Raw genomic sequence first — 23,494 nt, forward strand, 5'->3', positions numbered from 1 at the left:
GTTGCAGACTCGTGGGTTCTGCCCTGTACATTTCTGCTTGCAAACACAGTTCCAGTTAATTTGTGAACATTGCTAGCACTTGTGTGCTGAGAGATTTGTTTGGTGTTATCACTGGTGGACATAAACGCCTGTGCTATCGTAATGGCCTGACTGAGAATCGGTGTCTCTACAGTCAAAAGTTTTCGTAGGATGGTCTCGTGGCCAATGCCCAATACAAAAAAGTCTCTGAGCATTTGCTCCAGGTCGCCATCAAACTCACATTGTCCTGCAAGTCGCCTTAGCTCAGTGACATAGCTCGCCACTTCCTGACCTTCAGATCGCTGGCACGTGTAGAACCGATACCTTGCCATCAGCACGCTCTCCCTCAGGTTAAGATGCTCCTGAACCAGTGTACGCAGCTTCTCATACGACATATCTGCGGGTTTCACCGGAGCCAGAAGAGTCTTCATGAGGCTGTAGGTCGGTGCCCCGCAGACTGTGAGGAGGACCGCTCTCCTTTTTGCAGTGCTTCCTTCTCCGTCCAGCTTGTTGGCTACTAAGTGCTGGTCTAGCTGTTCGACATAGGCTTCCCAGTCCTCACCCTCCGAGAACTTCTCCAGGATGCCCACAGTTTGCTGCATCTTTGTGTTAGATTCGTATTCCCGTCGCCAGTTATTGTGTCCCTAACACAGATGAGGCTGCACACAGGGAGGTTAAAGTAACAGTGACCTCAGTCTTTAATAAGACACTCCAGAGTGAGGAACAGGCCTTCGGGGCTGGTTTATATACAGTGCTCCCAAGGGATGCTGGGATCTCTTGGGACATCAGGGGATGAGCTCATTGGTGGCGGAACATGGGAGTGCATGCTTTACAAATACACAACAGAGTGAGTTGCTGTTGCTGAAGGGAAGTCGAGAGCGTACATGTGATGGCGCATGACATTGAGCTTGGATGTCTTTAGCTTTAGATTCCTGCCCCCTACAAACTCTTTGCAAGAATAGTTGTTTAAAAATGGAGATAGTGATCGACCAAGTAATTACAGGCTAGTCAGCCTAACCTTGGTGGTGGGCAAATTGCTAGAAAAAATTCTGAGGGACAGTATTAATCATCATTTAGAAAGGCACGGATTAATCAAGGACAGTCAGCATGGATTTGTTAAGGAAAGGCTGCATCTAACTAACTTGATTGTTACCTCCTCAAAAAATTCAAAGAGGGTTGCTGAGGGTAGTGCATTTGATGTGGTCAACATGGATTTTAGTGAGGGTTTTGACAAGATCCCACATGGCAGACTGGTCAGAAAAGTAAAAGCCCATGGGATCGAGGGGCAAGTGGCAAGTTAGATTCAAAATTGGCTCAATGGCAGGAAGCAAAGGCTAATGGCCAACGGGTGTTTTTGTGACTGGAAGACTGTTTCCGGTGGAGTTCCGTTAGGCTCAGTACTACATCCCTTGCTTTTTGTGGTGTACATTAATGATTTAAACTTCAATGTAGGGGACACGATTTAGAAGTTTGCAGATGATACAAAAATTGGCCATGTGGTTGATAGTGAGGAAGAAAGCTGTAGACTGCAGGAAGATAGCAATGGACTGGTCAGGTGGGCAGAAAAGTGGCAAATGGAATTCAATCCAGAGAAGTGTGAGGTAATGCATTTGGGGAGGGCTAACAAGGTAAGACAAGAGAATACACATTAAATGATAGGACACTGAGAAGTGTTGAGGGAAAAAGGGACCTTGGAGTTCATGTCCACAGATCCCTGAAAGTAGCAGGTCAGGTAGATAAGATGGTTAAGTAGGCATGCTGCTTTATTAGCCAAGACATAGACAACAAGAGCAGGGAGGTTATGCTTGAACTGTATAAAACACTAGTTAGGCCATAGCTAGAGTCGTGCGTACAGTTCTGGTCACCACAGTACAGGAAAAATGTGATTACACTAAAGAGAGTACAGAGGAGATTTACAAGGATGTTGCCAGGACTGGAGAATTTTAGCAATGAAGAAAGATTGGATAGGCTGGGGTTGTTTCTTTTGGAACAGAGGAGGCTGAGGGGAGACTTGATTGAGCCGTATAAAATTATATGGGACCTAGATAAAGTGGATAGGAAGGATGGCAATAACCAGGAGGCATAGACTTTAAGTAATTAGTGGAAGGATTAGAGGGGAGTTGGGAACTTTCTTCACCCAGACAGTGGTGGGGGTCTGGAACTCACTGCCTGAAAGGGTGGTAGAGGCAGTAACGCTTGTTACATTTTAAAAGTAATTGGATATGCCCTTGAAGTGCTGTAACCTACAAGGCTATGGACCAAAAGCTGGAAAGTGAGATTAGGCTGGATAGCTCTTTGTTGGCTGGCACAGACATGATGGGTCGAATGGCCTCCTTCTGTGCCGTAAATTTCTATGATTCTTTGATAAGATAATACTAGTCCAGGCACTATCATTCCTTACTTTTGAGTGATATCAAGTTTAGTAACATGACTGATACTTTTCACAGATGTGTGATCAAAAAGATGTAACTGATCTATTACTCTCCTAAGCTCTAGTGTATATACTTTATCAATAAGCGAACAAATACAGAATAGAACCTAGACCGGTTTCACACTAAATAGTAGCTCCATTGATCTGCACATATTCCGGATTTGAATACCGAGCTCCATGTTCATTTCAAGAAATGCATACTCTCCCTGAGGCTGCTTGATCAAATTCATTCTTCTAGTAGGCGTTGTGAGTTTAATATTGTCACTTAGGTTATGCCAATTCAAACTGAGTGGGGCTGGTTGCAGAAGTTTTTGCAATTCAAAACAGTGTGACCTATTATGCACATTACATGTTTTATCAATTTGTGCAGATACAGACCAAAAGAGCTATCCATCACCCTAATCCTAACTTAATCTAACTCTGTAGCTTTCTCACGTTTCATCTAAACCATTTTTTTAATGTCAATATTAATTCCTCTGATATTTATAATCTGGGGCATAAGATGTATTTGTTGGATATGTGCCTGGCTATTTGTTTTCATGTAGGCAATGCAGAGCATTTGTCCTCAAGCGTACTTTTTGTTTCTCATTAAAGAGCTGAGTTAGATTGGCTTGTCTTAAACAAAGACTCTTAAGTGAATTATGGAGGTCATATTTCTCCCACTTGTCGGCTGCTAAATTGTGGCAACCAGGCACGAAGGTTAACCAGAGGAATAGCTGATTTAGCTCCTACAGATCCTTCTCTGCAAAACTTATAGGCCAGCTACATACAGTGATGATTTCCTCAGTGAAGTGAAATTCTACAACTGTTCTTGATAAAAGCATTCACAATTTCATTGTACCTAGTGCACAGTGGAAATCTTCCTTCATGAACTTGCAGAAGCAGGTCAGGTCATTTGTAGTCCTGGAAGTGCCGACCACTGTTGCTCTTCTCAAACTTCAATACTGTAATATTGATTTTCATTTTCGATAACTTCGATATGTGAAGAGAAAACTATTAATTAAGACAAATGTAGGTCCCTTGCAGTCAGATTCAGGTGAATTTATAATGGGGAACAAAGAAATGGCAGACCAGTTGAACAAATACTTTGGTTCTGTCTTCACGAAGGAAGACACAAATAACCTTCCGGAAGTACTAGGGGACCAAGGGTCTTGTGAGAAGGAGGAACTGAAGGATATCCTTATTAGGCAGGAAATTGTGTTAGGGAAATTGAGCGGATTGAAGGCCGATAAATCCCCGGGGCCTGATAGTCTGCATCCCAGAGTACTTAAAAAAAGTGGCCATAGAAATAGTGGATGCATTGGTGATCATTTTCCAACAGTCTATCGACTCTGGATCAGTTCCTATGGACTGGAGGGTAGCTAATGTAACACCACTTTTTAAGAAAGGAGGGAGAGAGAAAATGGGTAATTATAGACCGGTTAGCCTGAATCAGAAGTGGGGAAAATCTGGAACCAGTGTTGGAATCAATTATTAAAGATGAAAAAGCAGCGCATTTGGAACATACAAGATTCTGACGGGACGGGACAAGTTAGATGTGGGAAGAATGTTCCCGATGTTGGGAAAGTCCAGAACCAGGGGACACAGTCTTAGGATAAGGGGTAGGCCATTTAGGACTGAGCTGAAGAGAAACTTCTTCACTCAGAGTTGTTAACCTGTGGAATTCCCTACTGCAGAGAGTTGTTGATGTCAGTTCATTGGATATATTCAAGAGGGAGTTAGATATGGCCCATATGGCTAAAGGTATCAAGGGTTATGGAGAGAAAGCAGGAAAGGGGTACTGAGGAAATGATCAGCCATGATCTTATTGAATGGTGGTGCAGGCTCAAAGGGCCGAATGGCCTACTCCTACTGTTAATACGGATTCTTTTTCCCTCAATCTGTTTCAGCGAATATACTGACGCGAACACCTTGCCTTTTCTGTAAAGGACCTTTATTGAAGATTCTCCGGCCGGGACAAAGGGACACTCTCAATCAGAGCCTGTTTACCTTCCCCTGGACAAGCCCTTTTCAGCGCAAAAAGCACAGTAGATATACATTTTCAAAACAGAACACATTTGACTAGCACTTGGTCTATCCAATCCCTTTCTGCCTCCCTATGATTCCCTATCTCCATCCTTTTGCCACCTTCTCTATCCATCTACCACTTTCGCAACCCTTTTACACATTCTCATTCTTTCGCAACCCTTTTACACATTCTCATTCCCCCCTTTTATCATTCCATGATAACCCTGGTGCTTATTCCAGGAGTATCGTGTTTAGCCATGTGCATTCTCTTTCCTGATCCTCCTTGTTGTCTGTGAGTCCGCCTCGAGCCTCTTCGCAAGGTCTATTCAATGTCTGTTTAGGTTCGCACATCGTATCCTGTCGGAATATTATTGAATTGATAACTTCTGGAGCCTTGGTACAAGGCTGAAGAGAGGTCTTTTACCTCCTTACGGGCCAGTGCAGGAACCAGCACTTTAACTCTTGTCCCACTGGTACCCCTAATGCCAAATTTTTCTCTTACATTTCCCCCCTTTTGGCCCTTGGCTATACGCCAAGCTGGCCATATTTCCCAATAACTATCTCCCGTAGGCAAGTTCCAGATAGGTTTGTTCACCCGGGTGGCCATCTCCCAAGCTTCGGGACCTCCTGAAACCTTCCCACAGAGTTATATAAGGTAAGTCCTTCCTGTAGGACTGCTTAAATTTTCATCCCTTATGGCCTTAATCATAGTGCGTGCCCTGACTTATCGTTTGGCCTGTTTAATTCGTGCACATGTTAATCCCATCATGACCATCAGAACCAGACCCTGTATTACTACAAGTACATGTGATATTATTCTTATCCATGGGTGAATTTGAATATTAAGTCCAATGTCCCACAGCTTTGAGTACCAGGGCTGATCAGCCAGCATTGCATTAGTGTCTCTCTGTAAGTTGTCTATTTCTTCCATCAGCCGGACATACTGTCGTCTTTGATTCTGGATTCCTTGCATCAAATGTAATTGTTCCTCATTTAGTTCCGGTATCTGTTTGCCTTGCGGTTCCCATACTGCCTCTTCATACCCTTATCGGAGGGTATCCGTGATTGTTCCGTCGATGATTTCCGTTGTCTCGGGATGTATATGATATCCGTCTATGTCTATTTCTCCCTTGGGTCTGAAGCAGAAGTTAGGAGTAATGAGGACACAGGGGGTAACTTAATGGTTAAGTTGGCTGCCCCCGTACTCACGCATCACTCTCCATTCCCTTGCGGGGCAGCGATGGTCTCAAGATCGTGTTCGAGAGGAGTGATACTCAGCATGCATCCGTTTGTTTGGTGGAATCTGCAATCATCATTCGTCATTCGTGGCGTACCTCGACATAAAACCACTTGGTTAATTTTATAGCAGTCAGTTATATCAATGCCTTTGGTACTATTGTTAATTTTAATCACCTGTCTGGCAGGCTGATGGTAACGTCACCCAGTTTGGTTTCTCACTTCACCAATATTATCGATCTGATATAAGGGGTCTCCCTTTGTTACATCATACTGTGGTATGGACAACACAAATCCGATCATATTCACCCGCCCAGTAATACATCTGAATTTCGGCACCCATGCGTGACTATTCCTTCGTACCTCGCATGTGTTATTCATTTTTTTATCTAGAGTCCAATTGTTAAGTATGCTGTTCGGAATCCAATCTGGTAGGTCTCCATTCTGGAGTTGCTCCAAATTATGTTATACCTCACTTAATATCCAGGCCCCATACCCGGAGCAAACTATCTCAGCCTGTAATCGTTTACTTATATCTTTCCCCATTGCGTGGATCAATTTTATTATCTTGGCATTTCGGCAATGTATGGGCCACTTCTAACAGTTCCCCTTCTGCGCCATCTCCTAACCGCGCTTGTAGGGCTTGGTTATCCAAGTCCCTCCCCACTAAACCACTCAAGACTACGCCATTAAGTTGTTAACCCGGTCGTATATTGCCTACAGGTCTATGGAATTCATCGTCATAACCCCTGCCGCATAACCCGTGCCTAGTGTTTCCAGTATTCCCCTTTTTTTTTTTGACTTTGCCCTGTTCCATTTCTGACATTAAATCTCAGGGTAGTGGGTTCCGGGCCTTCGAGGATCCGTTGTGCCAGGTTCTGGTATAGACTTATAGTTTCATTTCCACAAAAGCTAGGAAAAATGATATCCATTAGGTTTAGGATAAGTAGTCGCTGACGCACCCCAAATGATATCCTTTCTTTAGATTCTTTTATTACTAGCCCCCTCCCACCCTTCTGTTCTTGCGGGTGGATTTGGCTGCTTGTTTGCAGCTTCGTCCGCCCAGGCATGAGCTTCTAGAACTGAAATTACGTCCAGTTGGATTTCTGCACCCTTCCCCTTTTGGTCCTATGAACTTGCTCCTGTCCTTGGAATATACTGGCGCCCATGGCATCGGCAGCCTGCTGCATTACAACCTTACTTAATACACTATACATAGCCATGTGTTAAAATAAGTTCTGTCCTTGCTCCAGTCCTTGGCTGCTGGGTTGCATATTTCGGCAGTCAAATTAAACAAAGCTAGTTCATGTAGTTGTGTCTTTCCTGCGTGTGCTATATCTCTCGTCGTCCATCTGTATTATCCAGTGCCTGCGTGGGCCTCAAGGTCCCCAGTATCCTGAGTCTCCAGAGTCGAAGTAGCCGGTGAGTGTTTTATCTGCAAATTTTAAACAGATAGCCTGGTCCTCACCAGGTGTTCGGTTCTGGTCTACTCATCTTTTATCCATGCATGTTGCGGTCACTCTGTGAAATCGGAGGTAAAGTTAGGTTGGGTTTGTAGACTACACTTGGCTCTATTGCCATAGGTGATGGTGCTATGGCTGCGCACTGCACTATCCGTCTGGCCCCGTTTTAAAAAAAAAATCTCTTCCATCTTATTTATCTTAGCTTTTAACTCTTGAATTTGTTTTGTTTGAGTATCTTTTATTTGTATCAGGCAAGTATTATTACATAGGCTAGTTCTGTTTTTATTTTTATTCTGACTATCGCACCATTTCCTCTGTTCGGTGAGTCTTTTTTATTCTATTAATAAATCCAAATTAATAATGTCCAGTATAAAACAGCTGTCAATGGAAAGGGTTAACTCCTTTACAGGTTTGTAAGAAAGCCTGATGTCATTACGTGACTTCACATAATCATCCGAAAAATTCTTTTTTTTTTAAGTCTTTGTGCCTCCAAAACTTGCTTAGAAATTAGGAATCTGTTAAAACAGCAGAAATCATTAGTAAAGCCATCATAATAAAAGTCTTCTCATCAGGGAAGACGGCATTTTAGAGTAAACTCCAATGTTTTCTTAACTTCTAATTGCCAAAGATTTTATTTTGATTGATTTAAAACGAGACCACACATTTTTAATAGCTATTTTGTTTACTGAAATCCAATTTTCACACACGCTGTGTACATTCTAACATTTCGTTTTATTTTACGGTCCCGTTCACTGGGCAAATCTTGTGTTTTATTTCTCTCTCGGCACAAAATCTAAACATCCGTGCCAGTTCCATTTTCTATAAGAATTTTAAAATTCAGTAAGATTCTCTAATTCCCAGTTTTTTTTTCTGCGCTGAGTTCGCATAGCTTAGATCTTTTCTCCTTGTTATCTTCAAAACCCTCCTGCTTGTTTAGACTGTTCGGGACTTTTCTTGATAAACAACGTCCATTTTGGAAATCTTTTCAAACTGCAGTGAAATTTTCTCGTAATTTAAAATCATTATCACTGTAGAGTGTCTTTTACCTCTTCCAAATTTTTTTTCCCTTTTCCTAATTAAACCAATATCTTTTTCACAGCAAACATCAACTAGTATTTAGTAAGTTATGTCTTTTTCCATCACAAACACATTTTTTTCAGCACTTATTTAGTACGTTACATCTTTTTTTCAGATCTCCTTTCTTCAAATTAGGTTTTGTATTTTACACGGCGGGCTCGTGACTCCATAAATTTGTTAATTTAAAATCAATTGTTTACTTTCAAAGTGGCGATTTTATCTTTTTCTTTTCTCCATAACTAGAATGGAGTCCAGCAATTAGGCTTTGAGGGCTGCTTTTCGTTATCTCAAAATGCTCCAGTTTCAGTCGTTAAAATGCTTCTAAACTGCTAAAGCTTGCTGTTTTTAAACATTTTTCAAAAGTCCCCATTACACCTTCGCAGATAGCTCGCCGCTCGCCCAGGAGTTTGACCTGTTCCCTGAATGTATTTCTAGATTGTTTCCAAATCTTTTAGTTTTATATCTCCTTTTTTCTTTAAGAGATCAGATAATAATTTTTTTTTCAATCCACCTCAGTATTTTGCTGTGCCTTCTCTGAATATCTCAAAATCCCAATTCAAACTTTGTAATTTCAATCTTTATTTGAAACTTTTTTTTTTGAGCTAGAAGCTTTTTTTAAAAGGCATTCTTTATCTCATTCCAAGACTAAATTTATGTCTTTCAACTCAATGTAATCAATTATTGCATGTTTTCTTTCGACAAGTAAGTGAGCGTGTCAAATAAATTCTTTTTTTCAACCACCGTGACCATGTATTTTTTATCTTCTACTCAACAGACCTATCCTTTGTGCATTTCCTAGCTCCATAACTTATCATCCGAATAAATCCACACCTGCGTTTCTAACTTAAAATGTCTTAAAACTTCCCACATACAGGACAACACTACAAAGGGTTGAAAGAACTTTCACTCTGTTTGGAGAAGTGGGTGGAGCTAAAATAAGCAAACAGCTGCTCCACTCCTCCAAACAGTCTTTTTAAAAAAACATGAAAACGTAAAAATTCATTCCGCAGTCAAAAAATCACACAAGTACTCTCATTCAAAAACAGACATTCACAAAAGTCTCTCTTCATTCAACAAAGCTTATTAATTAAATTTTTTATTTGGCCGGCTCTATTTTTGGATCCATGATTGCCCAATTTTATCCTTACACAATTCCTTTTATCCTTACACAATTCCTCGCGTCGCCCCGCGATTTAGTTCTACACAATTCCTTGCGTCGCCCCGCGATTTAGTTTTACACAATTTCCCTTTTCTTCCGCGTCGCCCCGCGGTTTTCCGATTTGCGTCGCCGCACGATTGTCTATTTCCCTATCCCTCCGCGTCGCTGCACGGTTCGCGTCGCCGCGCGATTTAAGTCCAATCAGCGCCTAGACGGACTAAGTGATATACAAAGTCGACGTCGTACCTGACTTGGACACTTATTTCATAAGTTAAAAGACATTCGCCAGATTGACCTGGATCTCGTTCAGACGCAACCTGAGAACCAGCGAGTGGCCAAACTTTCCTCAGACTTTTGGAACTGAAGGAAACTGAAGTGGTATTTTAAAGGGTACTCACTCCAGTGGCCACTTTCCTCCCATCTCGTCCAAGGCTAGTCTGGCTCTTAATTCGCAAGCTTTCGGCAGCCGTCCGTTGAGATCCCACTTCTGACACCAAATGTTAATACGGATTCTTTTTCTCTCAATCAGTTTCAGCGAATATTTTGACGCGAACACCTTCTTGCCTTTTCTATAAAGGACCTTTATTGAAGATTCTCTGGCCGGGACTTGTCAAGACAAAGGGACACTCTCAATCAGAGCCTGTTTACCTTCCCCTGGACAAGCCCTTTTCAGCGCGAAAAGCACAGTAGATATACATTTTCAAAACAGAACACATTTGATTAGCACTTGGTCTATCCAATCCCTTTCTGCCTCCCCCCCCCCGAGTACGTCCAATGGCAAGCAAGGAGGTCTCCTAATTAGAGCTGGCCCCGAGGTCAGCTTGTTTATAGCCTCATTAAATTCTTCTTCTTTATCAGTAAAACCTATTTCCCTCTTATCAGTAAAAAGCATTACGTTATTCTCCCCTCCTATCTAGGATTGCTTTCTTTCTTTGTGCTGCCTTGCGTCTTTCTCATGACCCGTGTTTAACCTCAACTTCAACTCTTGGTAACCCCTTTTTTTTTCTGTTGATTCTGCAGTTGTCTGCATCTTGACATTTCTTTAGCTATTTTCCCATGATTCCCTATCTCCATCCTTTTGCCACCTTCTCTATCCATCTACCACTTTCGCAACCCTTTTACACATTCTCATTCTTTCGCAACCCTTTTACACATTCTCACTACTTCTATTTTCTATGTTTCTATTTTAGTCTCACCATTCTCAACTTTCAGGGTTTTTTTCTGTTACATATTTATTAATATATAGTATTTATTTGGGAGTACTTTTTTCAGACCAGCCCTTTCAGCCAGAGTATATGTGTGTCAAAGACCTGACCTAAAAGGGAATGCATCATGAGAACTCTGCCATTCCAAAGAAGATGTTTCTGAACACACATGGCCAATGCAGCTTCACTTCTTTTGGCTCTTTGTTGTTATTTAACGTTATTTTTTGATCGAATTGATGACGTCCTTACTGACTGGATTTTAGCAGGTCGTGGGGGAATGGAGGGAGAAATGCCCTTCCACTGTCCCATGATGGGGTATGTGAATGCTGTCATTTCATATTTTAGCAATTGCACAGGTGCAGATTTAAACCCACAATTTGTTTGCCTACATTGGTGATGTAAACATGATTTTGTGCTGTACTTGCTTTTTTCATCTAAGATAACCATGTTGCTCATTTGTTTTGTAAAATAATTATGCTTCTATGATTGTCATCTACATTTTAGTCGGTTCATCGAATTTGATATTTGTCTATTATGCTTTTTACTGTTGATTTATTAGAGATTATTGCTAATGCTTCGAGAAGGGTAAAAGTGCAAGTGCTTGATGGTTCAGCGATGTTAATTATGCTCTTAAAGAAAGAGCTTGCATTTATGCAGCACCTTATATGGATCAGGATAACACGACACTTCACACTGAATTATATTTTGTGAAGTGCACTCGATGTTTTATATGTTACATAAGTGATGTTTGTAATAGTTTTAAGAACAGAAGAACATAAGAAGCAGGAGTAGGCCATTTGACTCTGCCATTCAATAAGATCATGTCCGATCTTATACCTCAAGTCCACTTTCCTGCACTATCCCCTTGATTCCCTTAATATCCAAAAATCTGTCGATTTCTGTCTTGAATATACTCAACGACAGAGCCTCCACAGCCATCTGGGGTAGAGTTCCAAAGATTCACCACCCTCTGAATGAAGACATTTCTCCTCATATCAGTCCTAAATGTCCGACCTCTTATTCTGAGACTGTGACCCCTGGTTCTAGACTCCCCAGGCAGCAGGAACATCCTCCCTGCATCTACTCTGTCAAGCTCTGTAAGAATTTTGTATGTTTCAATTAGCTCACCGCGCATTCTTCTAAACCCTAGAAAATATAGGCTACTCAATCTCTCCTCACAGGACAATTCCCCCATCCCAGTCTGGTGAACCTTTGTTGCAATCCCTTTATGGCAAGTATATCCTTCCTTAGGTAAGGAGACCAAAACTGTACACAATACTCCAGGTGTGACCTCGTCAGGGACTTATATAATTGCAGTAAGACATAATTACTCTACTCAAATCCTCTTGTAATAAAGATCACCATACCATTTGCTTTCTTAATTAATTGCTGTACCTGCATGTTAATTGTACATCTCTGTCTGGCGTAAAAATAAAACGGGGAAGGTGGCTCAACCGTAGCTTACAAGGGAAATTCGGGATAGTCTTAAATCCAAGGAAGAGGCATATAAATTGGCCGAAAAAAGCAGCAAATCTGAGGACTGGGAGAAATTTAGAATTCAGCAGAGGAGGACGAAGGGTTTAATTAGGAGGGGAAAAATAGAATATGAGCGTAAGCTTGCAGGAAACATTAAAAACTGACTGCAAAAGCTTCTACTGATACGTGAAGAGAAAAAGATTAGTGAAGACAAATGTAGGTCCCTTACAGTCAGAATCAGGTGAAGTCATCATAGGGAACAAAGAAATGGCAGACCAAGTGAACAAATACTTTGGTTCTGTCTTCACGAAGGAAGACACAAATAACCTTGCGGAAATACTGGGGAAACAAGGGTCTAGCGAGAAGGAGGAACTAAAGGAAATCCTTATTAGTCGGCAAATTATGTTAGGGAAATTGATGGGATTGAAAGCCGATAAATCCCCAGGGCTCGATAGTCTGCATCCCAGAATACTTAAGGAAGTGACTCTAGAAATAGTGGATGCTTTGGTGGTCATTTTCCAACATTCGACAGACTCTGGATCAATTCCTATGGACTGGAGGTTAGCTAATGTAATCACACTTTTTAAAAGAGGAGGGAGAGAAAAAACAGGGAATTATAGACCAGTCAGCCTGACATTGGTGGTGGGGAAAATGCTGGAATCAATTATTAAAGATGTAATAGGAGCGCATTTGGAAAGCAGTGACAGGATTGGTCCAAGTCAGCATGGATTTATGAAAGAGAAATCATGCTAGACAAATCTTCTAGAATTTTTTGAGGATGTAACCAGTTGAGTGGACAAAGGGAAGCCAGTGGATGTGGTGTATTTAGACTTTCAAAAGACTTTTGATGAGGCCCCACATAAGAGATTAGTGTGCAAAATTAAAGCACATGGTATTGGGGGTAATGTACTGACATGGATAGAGAACTGGTTGGCAGACAGGAAGCAGAGAGTAGGAATAAACGGGTCCTTTTCAGAATGACAGGCAGTGACTAGTGGGGTACCGCAAGGTTCAGTGCTGGGCACCCAGCTATTTACAATATACATTAATGATTTAGACAAAGGAATTGAATGTAATATCTCCAAGTTTGCAGATGACACTAAGCTGGGTGGCAGTGTGAGCTGTGAGGAGGATGCTAAGAGGCTGCAGGGTGACTTGGACAGGTTCGGTGAGGTTATCCACATGGTGGTAAAGACAGGAGGGCTGATTATTGTCTGAATGGTGACAGATTGGTAAAGGGTGAGGTGCAACGAGACCTGGGTGTCATGATACATCAGTCATTGAAAATTGGCATTCGGATGCAGCAGGTGGTGAAGAAGGCAAATGGCATGTTGGCCTTCATAGCGAGAGGATTCAAGTATAGGAGCAGGGAGGTCTTACTACAGTTGTTCAGGACCTTGGTAAGTCCACACCTTGAATATTGTGTACAGTTTTGGTCTCCTAATCTGACGAAGGACATTCTTGCTATTGAGGGAGTGCAGTGAAAGTTCACCAGACTGATTCCCGGGATGACAGGACTGACAAATGAAGGAAGACTGGATCAACTAGGTTTGTATTCAATGGAATTTAGAAGAATGAGAGGGGATCTCATAGAAACATATAAAATTCTGACAGGATTGGACAGGTTAGATGCAGGAAGAATGTTCCCGACGTTGGGAAAGTCCAGAACCAGGGGTCACAGTCTAAGGATAAGGGGTAAGCCATTTAGGACCGAGATGAGGAGAAACTTCTTGTGGAACTCTCTACCACAGAAAGTTGTTGGGACCAGTTCATTAGATATATTCAAAAGGGAGTTAGATGTGGCCCTCATAGCTAAAGTGATCAAAGGCTATGGAGAGAAAGCAGGAATGGGGTCCTGAAATGCATGATCAGCCATGCATGGTGGTGTAGGCTCGAAGGGCCGAATGGCCTACTCTTGCACCTATTTTCTATGGTACTATGTTTCTATGTATGTTAACTTTCAGTGATTCATGTACAAGGACACCCAGGTCCCTCTGAACACCAACGTTTCCCAATCTCTCACCGTTTAAAAAATACTCTGTTTTTCTATTTTTTTCTACCAAAGTGGATAACTTCATATTTCTCCACGTTATATTCCATTTGCCATGTTCTTGCCCACTCACTTAGCCTGTCTATATCCCTTTGAAGCATCTTTGCATCTTCCTCACAACTTACGTTCTCACCTAGCTTTGTGTCATCAACAAACTTGGATATATTTCATTTGGCCCCCTCATTCAAATCATCGATATAGTTTGTGAATAGCTGAGGCCCAAGCACTGATCCTTGCGGTGCCCCACGGTGCCAACCTGAAAATTATCCGTTTATTCCTACTCTCTGTTTTCTGTCCGTTAACCAATCCACAATCCATGCTGGTATATTACCCCCAATCCCATGAGCCCTAATTTTGTTTAATAACCGCATGTGTGGCACCTTATCAAATGCATTTTGCAGATCCAAATACACCACATCCACTGGTTCCCCCTTATTTGTTCTGCTAGTTACAACCTCAAAAAACTCCCAACATGTCAAACATGATTTCCTTTTCATAAATCCATGTTGACTATGCCCAATCCTCTTACTATTTTCAAACAACACAAACCATAAATTGTCGCACTTTATCTGTTTTATAACGAGTATTATAAAGCAAGCTTAGCTGGAAGCAAAATAGTAAAAAACTGGAATAACAAGGAAGAAAAAACAAAGAAAGAGGAAATAACAATTTAATGATGTATCTGTATATGTATTAGAAACCAAAAAACGTGAAATGCAGAACATGCTATCTCCCTCTTTGAATAAAGTGCTCACTTTTGTGCAGAACCACTAAGTTTGAAATGCTTGTTTGGCTCAGTTAACATGCTGCATTGTGGAATGGCACAGCTCGGTTTGTTCCCATAATTCCCTATGTTGAGCGTTTCTGGCTGTAATGTATTTGCTTCATGGGTTCTTTGCTTAAGAACTTATAGCAACACATTGCTGTTGAGAACTAGTTGGTTTATTAACAAAGTTTTAACAATCACACTACACATCACCATACTGGCCTCATTCGTGATTTGGGTAAGCCAACAAAGAGCCAATTGCTTTCTCGCCAGGAGGGAGGGCGCTGTTCAACAACTAACGCCAGCTGCACTGACCCTAGCTGTTCATTGCAGCTCAGAAAGTACCTTGATTTGGAAAGACTTTGATCGGGGGTGGAAAGAACCTCCTCCCCTGCAAAAAACATACAGGTCTATAATGTTCATGTGGGGATGGTGGCAGGAAGCTGTTCCCTGTGGTTAGAATAACAATCTGTTCATATGTCCATGGCATAGAAAATCCTAAATGTTACTTTCTGTCTTTTTTTACAGTGATATGCAGCTTCCGTGGTTCGGTGCCTCAAGGGCTTGTGCTGGAAATTGGAGAAACTGTTCAGATCTTGGAAAAATGTGAAGGTAAGATTGAATCTGAATAATGTTCCTTTTTGTGAACTGTCGTATATTGTATTGGAAAATATCAAAATGCTATTCCTTTAAAAGTAAGAACTTTTACTTTAAAAAAATGAGCAGTGTTCACTTTGTACAGCAAACATTTATTTTTCTGGTGATGTTTGCCTTTTCATCTATGGCGCAATGCCTTTACAGTTGATTCTCACTTCAAAAATGTGATTTTATTGCATCAAACATGACATGCATGTTTCCAAGATTATAATGTCATCAAACCATGAGAGTAAAGCTCAAATGTCTAAGGCTTGTCCCCTCAAGTTGTAGATTGAGTTATGGTCTGTTAGTTATGCCTAGGCACATGCCTCCACACACTGGCCATAATTAAGTCAGTGTGTGTGCTCTTAGTGACAACATCAACCCCATGCTACTAATGTAAGGATCATTTGGAGGTTCAGAATCTTAAGATTATGTGATAGCCTTCTAGTCCATTACCACCTCTCTGCAATTCTTTGCAGTTTTCTAATTTAAGCTTCTAATTTGCTTTGGAAATGCGTCTGAACCAGAGGTTCCCAACATTTTTTATTTGTTGAGTCCCCTTCAGAGGCTCATGCCCCATGCAGATCCCCTTTTTCTTAAAAAAAACAATATTTTTGCATCAAATAAAAGGGTTTTATTTTCTCTCCTAAAGTTACCAATTGTTTAAGACAGAAAGCAACATAAATAGTACAGTACCAGTACTACACTACTGAATAAATTTGAACATAAAGAACACTTGATGGCTTATCTCAGTGAGCAGGATGAGCTTGTTTACCCATCACAATTTGTGCAATCTGTATTTGATTTCAGAGGGTTTATCTGTAAATCAGCCTCTAAAGCCAAGCAACTTCTATATATTTTAAAGAAACTGAGCAAAGTTAAATTTAAATTCAAAGAAAAGGTGTGCACTGATGCAGCTTTGCACAGGGTGATCTCAGTGTAGCACAGGATATTTGAATTCCTGCTGATTTCTAAAACTGGAAGTTGGACCAATCAGAGATACTTCTGGTGCACAGCAATCGATTAATGTGCACTAAAAGCAGCTTTGATTGTTCTAGAAATCAGCGGGCGTATTCAGGCACATACAATTTTAAACAGTTTTAATTAAGGCACTATACTACAATTTAAGAGTGAGAGTTTCAGTTACGAGAACAAGAGCTTTTGCTAGAGAGAGAACAACAGCAACACAGCTGGGAAGAAGAGCGACACAAACTGCAGGGGGAGAAGCAACAATGTGAGCTCGATGCCGCAAAGAAGGACAAATTTTGCCAGTCTGAGGCTGAGGAGAAAAAGAATTAACTTCAACTGGTAGAGAAATTAATCAACAGCAAGTCCAAAAGGTGAGGTAATGGGGCACTTGGCCCATAATTTTGTTAAATTGAATTGATTCCAAATTTTAAAGGAGCAGATTCTATTGATGGTTCTATTTGGAGTTTTGAGTTGCTGGCTTGTTATAATAAATGGGACAAAAATATGTGGGCAAGTTCATAATTACTGGGTGATAAAGATATTCAGGGTGATTTCTTGTGTCACTGCAGCAGGCAGTATGAACTATTGTTGCGTATTACTTAACAATTGAAACTTACAGGCAAAAATGTAAGTATTTAAGGAAGAATCAATTTAATATGTAGAAAGAATTGATTATTGAAATAGAATACAATCGGAAGCATTGGCTAGAGCGCAAAAATGTAACAGGACTGCAGAAGTCTTTGTCATAGAATCATAGTTCATGTGTATTGCACACAGGAAGTCAAGACCAGTGTAGTCTTTGGGTGAAGTGGAATTAGAGGGCAATAGAAATTGGACCAGATTGCGTTGACAAAATGCAGACTCCATTTTAGAGTCATACATTCTGTCTTTATTCTCAACACAACTAGCAAGAAGGGGAGGTGCAACAAAACCTGGGTGTCATGGTACATCAGTCATTGAAGATTGGCATGCAGGTGCAGCAGGCGGTTAAGAAAGCAAATGGCATGTTGGCCTTCATATCGAGGGGATTTGAGTACAGGGGCAGGGAGGTGTTACTACAGTTGTACAGGGCCTTGGTGAGGCCACACCCTGGAGTATTGTGTACAGTTTTGGTCTCCTAACTTGAGGAAGGACATTCTTGCTATTGAGGGAGTGCAGCGAAGGTTCACCAGACTGATTCCCGGGATGGCAGGACTGACATCTCAAGAAAGACTGGATCAACTGGGCTTGTATTCACTTGAGTTCAGAAGAATGAGAAGGGATCTCATAAAAACGTTTAAAATTCTGACGGGTTTAGACAGGTTAGATGCAGGAAGAATGTTCCCAATGTTGGGGAAGTCCAGAACCAGGGGTCACAGTCTAAGGATAAGGGGTAAGCCATTTAGGACCAAGATGAGGAGAAACTTCTTCACCCAGAGAGTAGTGAATCTGTGGAATTCTCTACCACAGAAAGTTGTTGAGGCCAATTCACTAAATATATTCAAAAAGGAGTTAGATGTAGTCCTTACTACTAGGGGGATCAAGGGGTATGGCTAGAAAGCAGGAATGGGGTACTGAAGTTTCATGTTCAGCCATGAATTCATTGAATGGCGGTGCAGGCTCGAAGGGCCGAATGGCCTACTCCTGCACCTATTTTCTATGTTTCTATGCTTCTATGTCTTGCCCAAGAAAGGCAGAGATACGTTCATTTGTGAACTGCACAGCACCCACCTGGGCATTGTAATGATGAAAGTCAGATCCCATGTGTGGTGGCCCGGCATCGACTCAGATTTAGACTCATGCGTGCGCCAGTGCAACACTTGCTCTCAGCTGAGCAATGCACCCCGAGAGGCACCACTAAGTTTGTGGTCGTAGCCCTTCAAATCGTGGTCGAGGATCCACGTGGACTATGTGGGCCCAGTTCTAGGCAAAATGTCATGGATGCTTACTCAAAATGGATTGAATGTACAATAATTCCTGTAAGCATGTCCATGGCCATTGTTGAAAGCCTACGAGCCATGTTTGCCACGCATGGCCTGCCTGATGTCCTAGTCAGCGACAATGGTTAGTGTTTCACCAGTGCTGAATTCAAGGAATTCATGACCCGCAATGGGATCAAGCACGTCACATCTGCCCCGTTCAAGCCCTCATCCAACGGCCAGGCAGAAAGTGGAAGTTCAGACCATCAAGCAAAGCTTGAAACGCATGTCGGAAGGCTCCCTCCAGACCTGACTATCCCGAATGCTGCTCAGCTACCGCACCAGACCCCACTCACTCACTGGGGTTCCCCCAGCCGAGCTGCTCATGAAAAGAGCGCTCAAAACAAGGTTCTCTCTTGTCCACCCTGATCTCCATGATCACGTGGAGAGCAGGCAGCAGCAACAAAGTGTATACCATGACCACGCAAATTTGTCACGTGATATTGAGGTCAAGGACCTTGTGTTTGTACTCAATTATGGACATAGTCCCAAATGGCTCACTAGCACGGTCATTGCCAAAGAGGGGAGTAGGGTGTTTCAGGTCAAATTAGCCAATGGACTAACATGCAGAAAACATTTGGACCAAATCAAATTGCGATTCACCAACAGCTACGAACAACCCGAAGAATACAGCACCAACTTTGACCTTCCAACACACACACAAGTGGCAACCGACATCATGGTTGACCGCGAAACCAAAACCATCCCCAGCAGCCCAGCAAGGCCAGCTGCCCAGCAGCCCAGTGAAGAACCAACCAACTCACCCACACCCACACCCACACCCACATTTGTACCGAGACGATCGACAAGGGAGCGAAAAGCCCCACCCAGATCTTCTCACCTTGTAAATAAGTGTACTATTGACTTTACGGGGGAGTGATGTTATGTATTTAACCCCTTGCAACCTGTATCACACTACCACCAGAGGGCCTATCTGTTGGAGTCCCAAGGGATCCTAGCATCCTTTGGGAGCACTGTATATAAGCAGGCCACCTGCACTCTGGAGTCTTATTAAAGGTGCTAAGGTTACACTTGCTCATTGTACACAGTGCTCAGTTTCATCCTTTATTATGAACACATCAGAGTCCACAAGCTCATCAGATTTCTACAGTGTTTATATTTGTTGACATACTGGCATGCAATTCCTCTTGTAATATAGATAGATTGACATACATGCAGATGTTCCAAGCTTTGCTCACAGTGAGTTGGAGGATATGCTGAGGTATGATGCTTTACAGGAAATGCAGGGTATACACAAGACTATTAAAAAAAATCTTATTCTGGGAGTGTGTCAATCTGAGCAGTGGGTCACATAAGAGAAAAAAGATCATGACAATTGCAGTTAATTTTTTTCTTTAACTGTAGCTTTTATTCAGACACACAAAAATTCACACCATTATACAGTAAAGGATTTTGGCTGATCCAGATCCTGATCTGGCGGGCCGTAACGTGGGACTTTTCATTTTCGAATACATCCATTACCATGAGCAAGTGCGCAGGCTGTGCCATTTCAACCCCGGTGGTGGGCAATGGCAGCCGACTGAGAGCATCAGCGCAGTTCTCTGTGCCCAGTCTGTGGCGGATTACATAGTTGTATGCCGACAGCGTGAACGCCCATCTTTGGATGTGGGCAGAGGCACTGGTGTTAATCTCTTTGCTATCAGAGAACAGCGATATGAGCGGCTTGTGGTCTGTTTCAAGCTCAAACTTGAGGCCAAATAAGTACTGGTGCATTTTCTTTACCCCTTAAACACACGCCAGAGCCTCTTTTTCAATCATGCTGTAGGCCCTTTCGGCCTTGGACAAACTCCTGGACGCCTAAGCAACCGGTTGCAAAATCCCCGATTTGTTAGCCTGTTGTAACACACACCTGACCCCGTATGACGACGCATCGCAAGCTAGCACTAATCGTTTACAAGGGTTATACAGGACAAGCAGTTTGTTTGAACACAACAGATTCCTGGCTTTCTGAAAGGCAGCCTCTTGTGAATTCCCCCATACCCAGTCTCTCCCTTGTGCAGTAGCGCATGTAGAGGTTCTAGCAGGGTGCTTAACCCATAGGAAATTACCAAAATAGTTAAGGAGTCCCAGGAACGACCTCAGCTCTGTCACATTCTGTGTCTTGGCGTGTTCTTGATGGCCTCCATCTTGGCATTGGTGGGTCTGATGCCATCTGCTGCGATTCTTCTTCCCAAGAACTCGACCTCCTGCGCCAGGAAAACACACTGCGAGCATTTCAACCTGAGCCCCACACGATCCAACCGACTAAGAACTTCTTCCAGACTCTTCAAGTGCTCAATGGTGTCCCGACCTGTAACCTGTATGTCGTCCTGGAAAACCACAGTGTGAGCAACCGACTTTAGCAGGCTCTCCCTGTTCCATTGGAAGATTGCGGCGGCCGACTGAATCCCCAACGGGCATCTGTTATAGATGAACAGACTTTTGTGCATGTTGATGCAGGTGAGGCCTTTCGAAGACTCCTCCAGCTCCTGCGTCATGTAGGCCGAGGTCAGGTCCAGGTCGGTGAACATCTTCCCTCCAGCCAGGGTCGCAAATAGGTCGTTTGCCTTGGGTAGCGGGTACTGGTCCTGTCGCGAAAAACGGTTAATCGTTACTTTATAGTCCCCACAAATTCTGACCGTGCCATCCTCTTTAAGTACCGAGACAATCGGACTGGCCCACTTGTTGAATTCCGGCGTGATGATGCCTTCTCGCTGTCCAGCTCAATTTCCACTTTCTCACGCATCATATATCTTACCACCCATATTTTGTGGTGGATGGGTTGCGTACCGGGAACCAAATGGATCTGCACTTTTGCCCCGAGAAGCTTCCAATGCCTGGCTCGAACAACAATGTAAACCTGCTCAGAACCTGAGCACATGAGGCGTCATCGACAGACGAAAGCGCTCGAATGTCGTCCCAGTTCCAGCGGATTTTTCCCAGCCAGCTTCTGCCAAACAATGTGGGGCCATCCCTTGGCATGATCCACAGCGGGAGTTCGTGTACTGCTCCATCATAGGAGACTTTGACTTCTTCACTGCCAATTACAGGGATTAGTTCCTTGGTATAAGTCCTTAGTTTGGTGTGAATGGGACTGAGCTTGGGCCTGTGTGCCTTGTTGCCCTATCAGTCTGTCGAACGTCTTTTTACTCCTTATGGACTGACTTGCACCCATGTCCAGTTCCATCGATACTGGAATTCCGTTCAGTTCAACTTTCAACATTATTGATGGACATTTCGTGGTGAATGTGTGTACCCTGTACACTTCTGCCTCCTCGGTACGAGTCTCCAATTCAGCCTGATCCACAGTGGATCGATCTTCCTCTGCAACGTGGTGGTTTGCAGGGTTTGCAGCTCGCCTGCACATTCGCTGGAGGTGTCCCATTGTTCTGCAACCGTTGCACGCACAGTGCTTGAAGCGGCATTGATGGGGCCAATGATCACCTCCACAGCGCCAACAAGGTGTTAACTGCCTCGCATTAACGATAAATGGTGGACTCTGAGTCATCCGAGGTCATGCAGCAGCAGCCAGCATGTACGTTCTGCCATGTATATTCCTGCTCAAAAACGACGTTACTTTGTGCACAGTACTGGCCGAAACTTCTTTACTCAGCGAAATCTGTTTGGTGGTGTCGCTGGTGGACATAAATGCCTGGGCTGTCGTTATGGCTTTACTTAGATTCGGAGTTTCAACAGTCAACAGTTTGCGAAGGATTACCTCATAGCTAATGCCCAGTACAAAAAAAGTCTCTAAGCATTTGTTCTAGAAACCCACCAAATTTGCAGTGTCCTGCAAGGCGCCTTAGTTCGGCGACATGGCTCACCACTTCCTGACCCTCCGACCGTTGTCATGTCGAGAATCGCTATCTCGCCATCAAAACGCTTTCCTTAGGATTTAGGTGCTCCCGGACCAGCGTACACAACTCTTCATAGGATTTAGCTGTTGGTTTTACTGGAGCTAGGAGATTTTTTATGAGGCTATAGGTTGTTTCCCCACAGACAGGAGGATCTCTCTTCGTTTGGCAGCATTCTCGTCCCCTTCCAGCTCGTTGGTCATGAAGTATTGGTCGAGTCTCTCCACGAAGGCCTCCCAATCATCCCTTTCTGAGAACTTCTCCAGGATACCAACTGTTCTTTGCATTTTCGCGCGGTTGTTCGTTACCTCGTCGCCATTTGATGCGTTCATAATAAAGGATGAAATTAAGCACTGTGTACAATGAGCAAGTGTGACCTTAGCTCCTTTAATAAGACTCCAGAGTGCAGGTACCTCGTGGGTGGCCTGCTTATATACGGTGCCCCCAAGGGATGCTGGGATCCGTTGGGACTCCAACAAGTAGGCCCTCTGGTGGTAGTGTGATACAGGTTGCAAGAGGTTAAATACATAACAGACTCCATAGGGACTCGGATCTCAAGGGCTCAGGAAGCCTAGTTTAAATGTTTAAGGGTTAGGGTAATGAAGGACGCATTATCATCCACAGGATGAAACTTATAATTCAGTACAAATTCCATGAAACTCTTTTATCCACAATCTTAACCCTATTCAGAAAGAGTATTGATATAACCTTATATATAAATCCCTGCTTATTCTGTTCACTTTCTTAACATTCCAATTGCAGTTTGACAATTGATTTATTACATTTGGACAAAAATATTTATGTTCTGTCAGGCCAAATCAAAGTAAACAGATTTGCAGGTTTAGCTGTATACGAAATCTAATGCACGAGTCGGAGATTTTCTGTCTTTGGTAAATGGTTCACTTTCTAAAGCTATTCCCAAATGCCCAAAGGCTCAAACTATCATGCTTGGATCATTTAGCTGTGATTCTTTGATGCATGCTTACTTGGGGTGGAGAGCATCAACTTATGTCTGTGTAATGTTTTTTGTCATTGTAGAATCATAGAATGATACAGCACAGAAGGAGGCCATGGCGCCCATTGTGCCTGTGCTGGAAGATTTTCCTTAAAGTAGCAAATTATGGGTTTGCTTGACAGCACAGGGAATAGCTGCATCATACAGATCAGGATGATCCCAAATTTAGTT

The 23,494-nt window shown here is 42.7% G+C and overlaps 1 protein-coding gene across 5 annotated transcripts in view; it reads left to right on the forward strand.

The window, feature by feature from the left end:
- The window catches only part of dock3 (dedicator of cytokinesis 3), a 1,878,236-nt gene that overhangs the window by 402,836 nt on the left and 1,451,906 nt on the right, over positions 1 to 23,494 (forward strand). For all 5 annotated transcript variants that reach the window (XM_070895785.1, XM_070895788.1, XM_070895786.1 and 2 more), the window contains exon 2: positions 15,417 to 15,500. In XM_070895785.1, the coding sequence (XP_070751886.1) occupies positions 15,417 to 15,500 (84 nt within the window). The remainder of the gene's footprint in view (positions 1 to 15,416; positions 15,501 to 23,494) is intronic.

Source organism: Pristiophorus japonicus, chromosome 12 (assembly GCF_044704955.1).
Source record: "Pristiophorus japonicus isolate sPriJap1 chromosome 12, sPriJap1.hap1, whole genome shotgun sequence".
Lineage (NCBI taxonomy): Eukaryota > Metazoa > Chordata > Chondrichthyes > Pristiophoridae > Pristiophorus > Pristiophorus japonicus.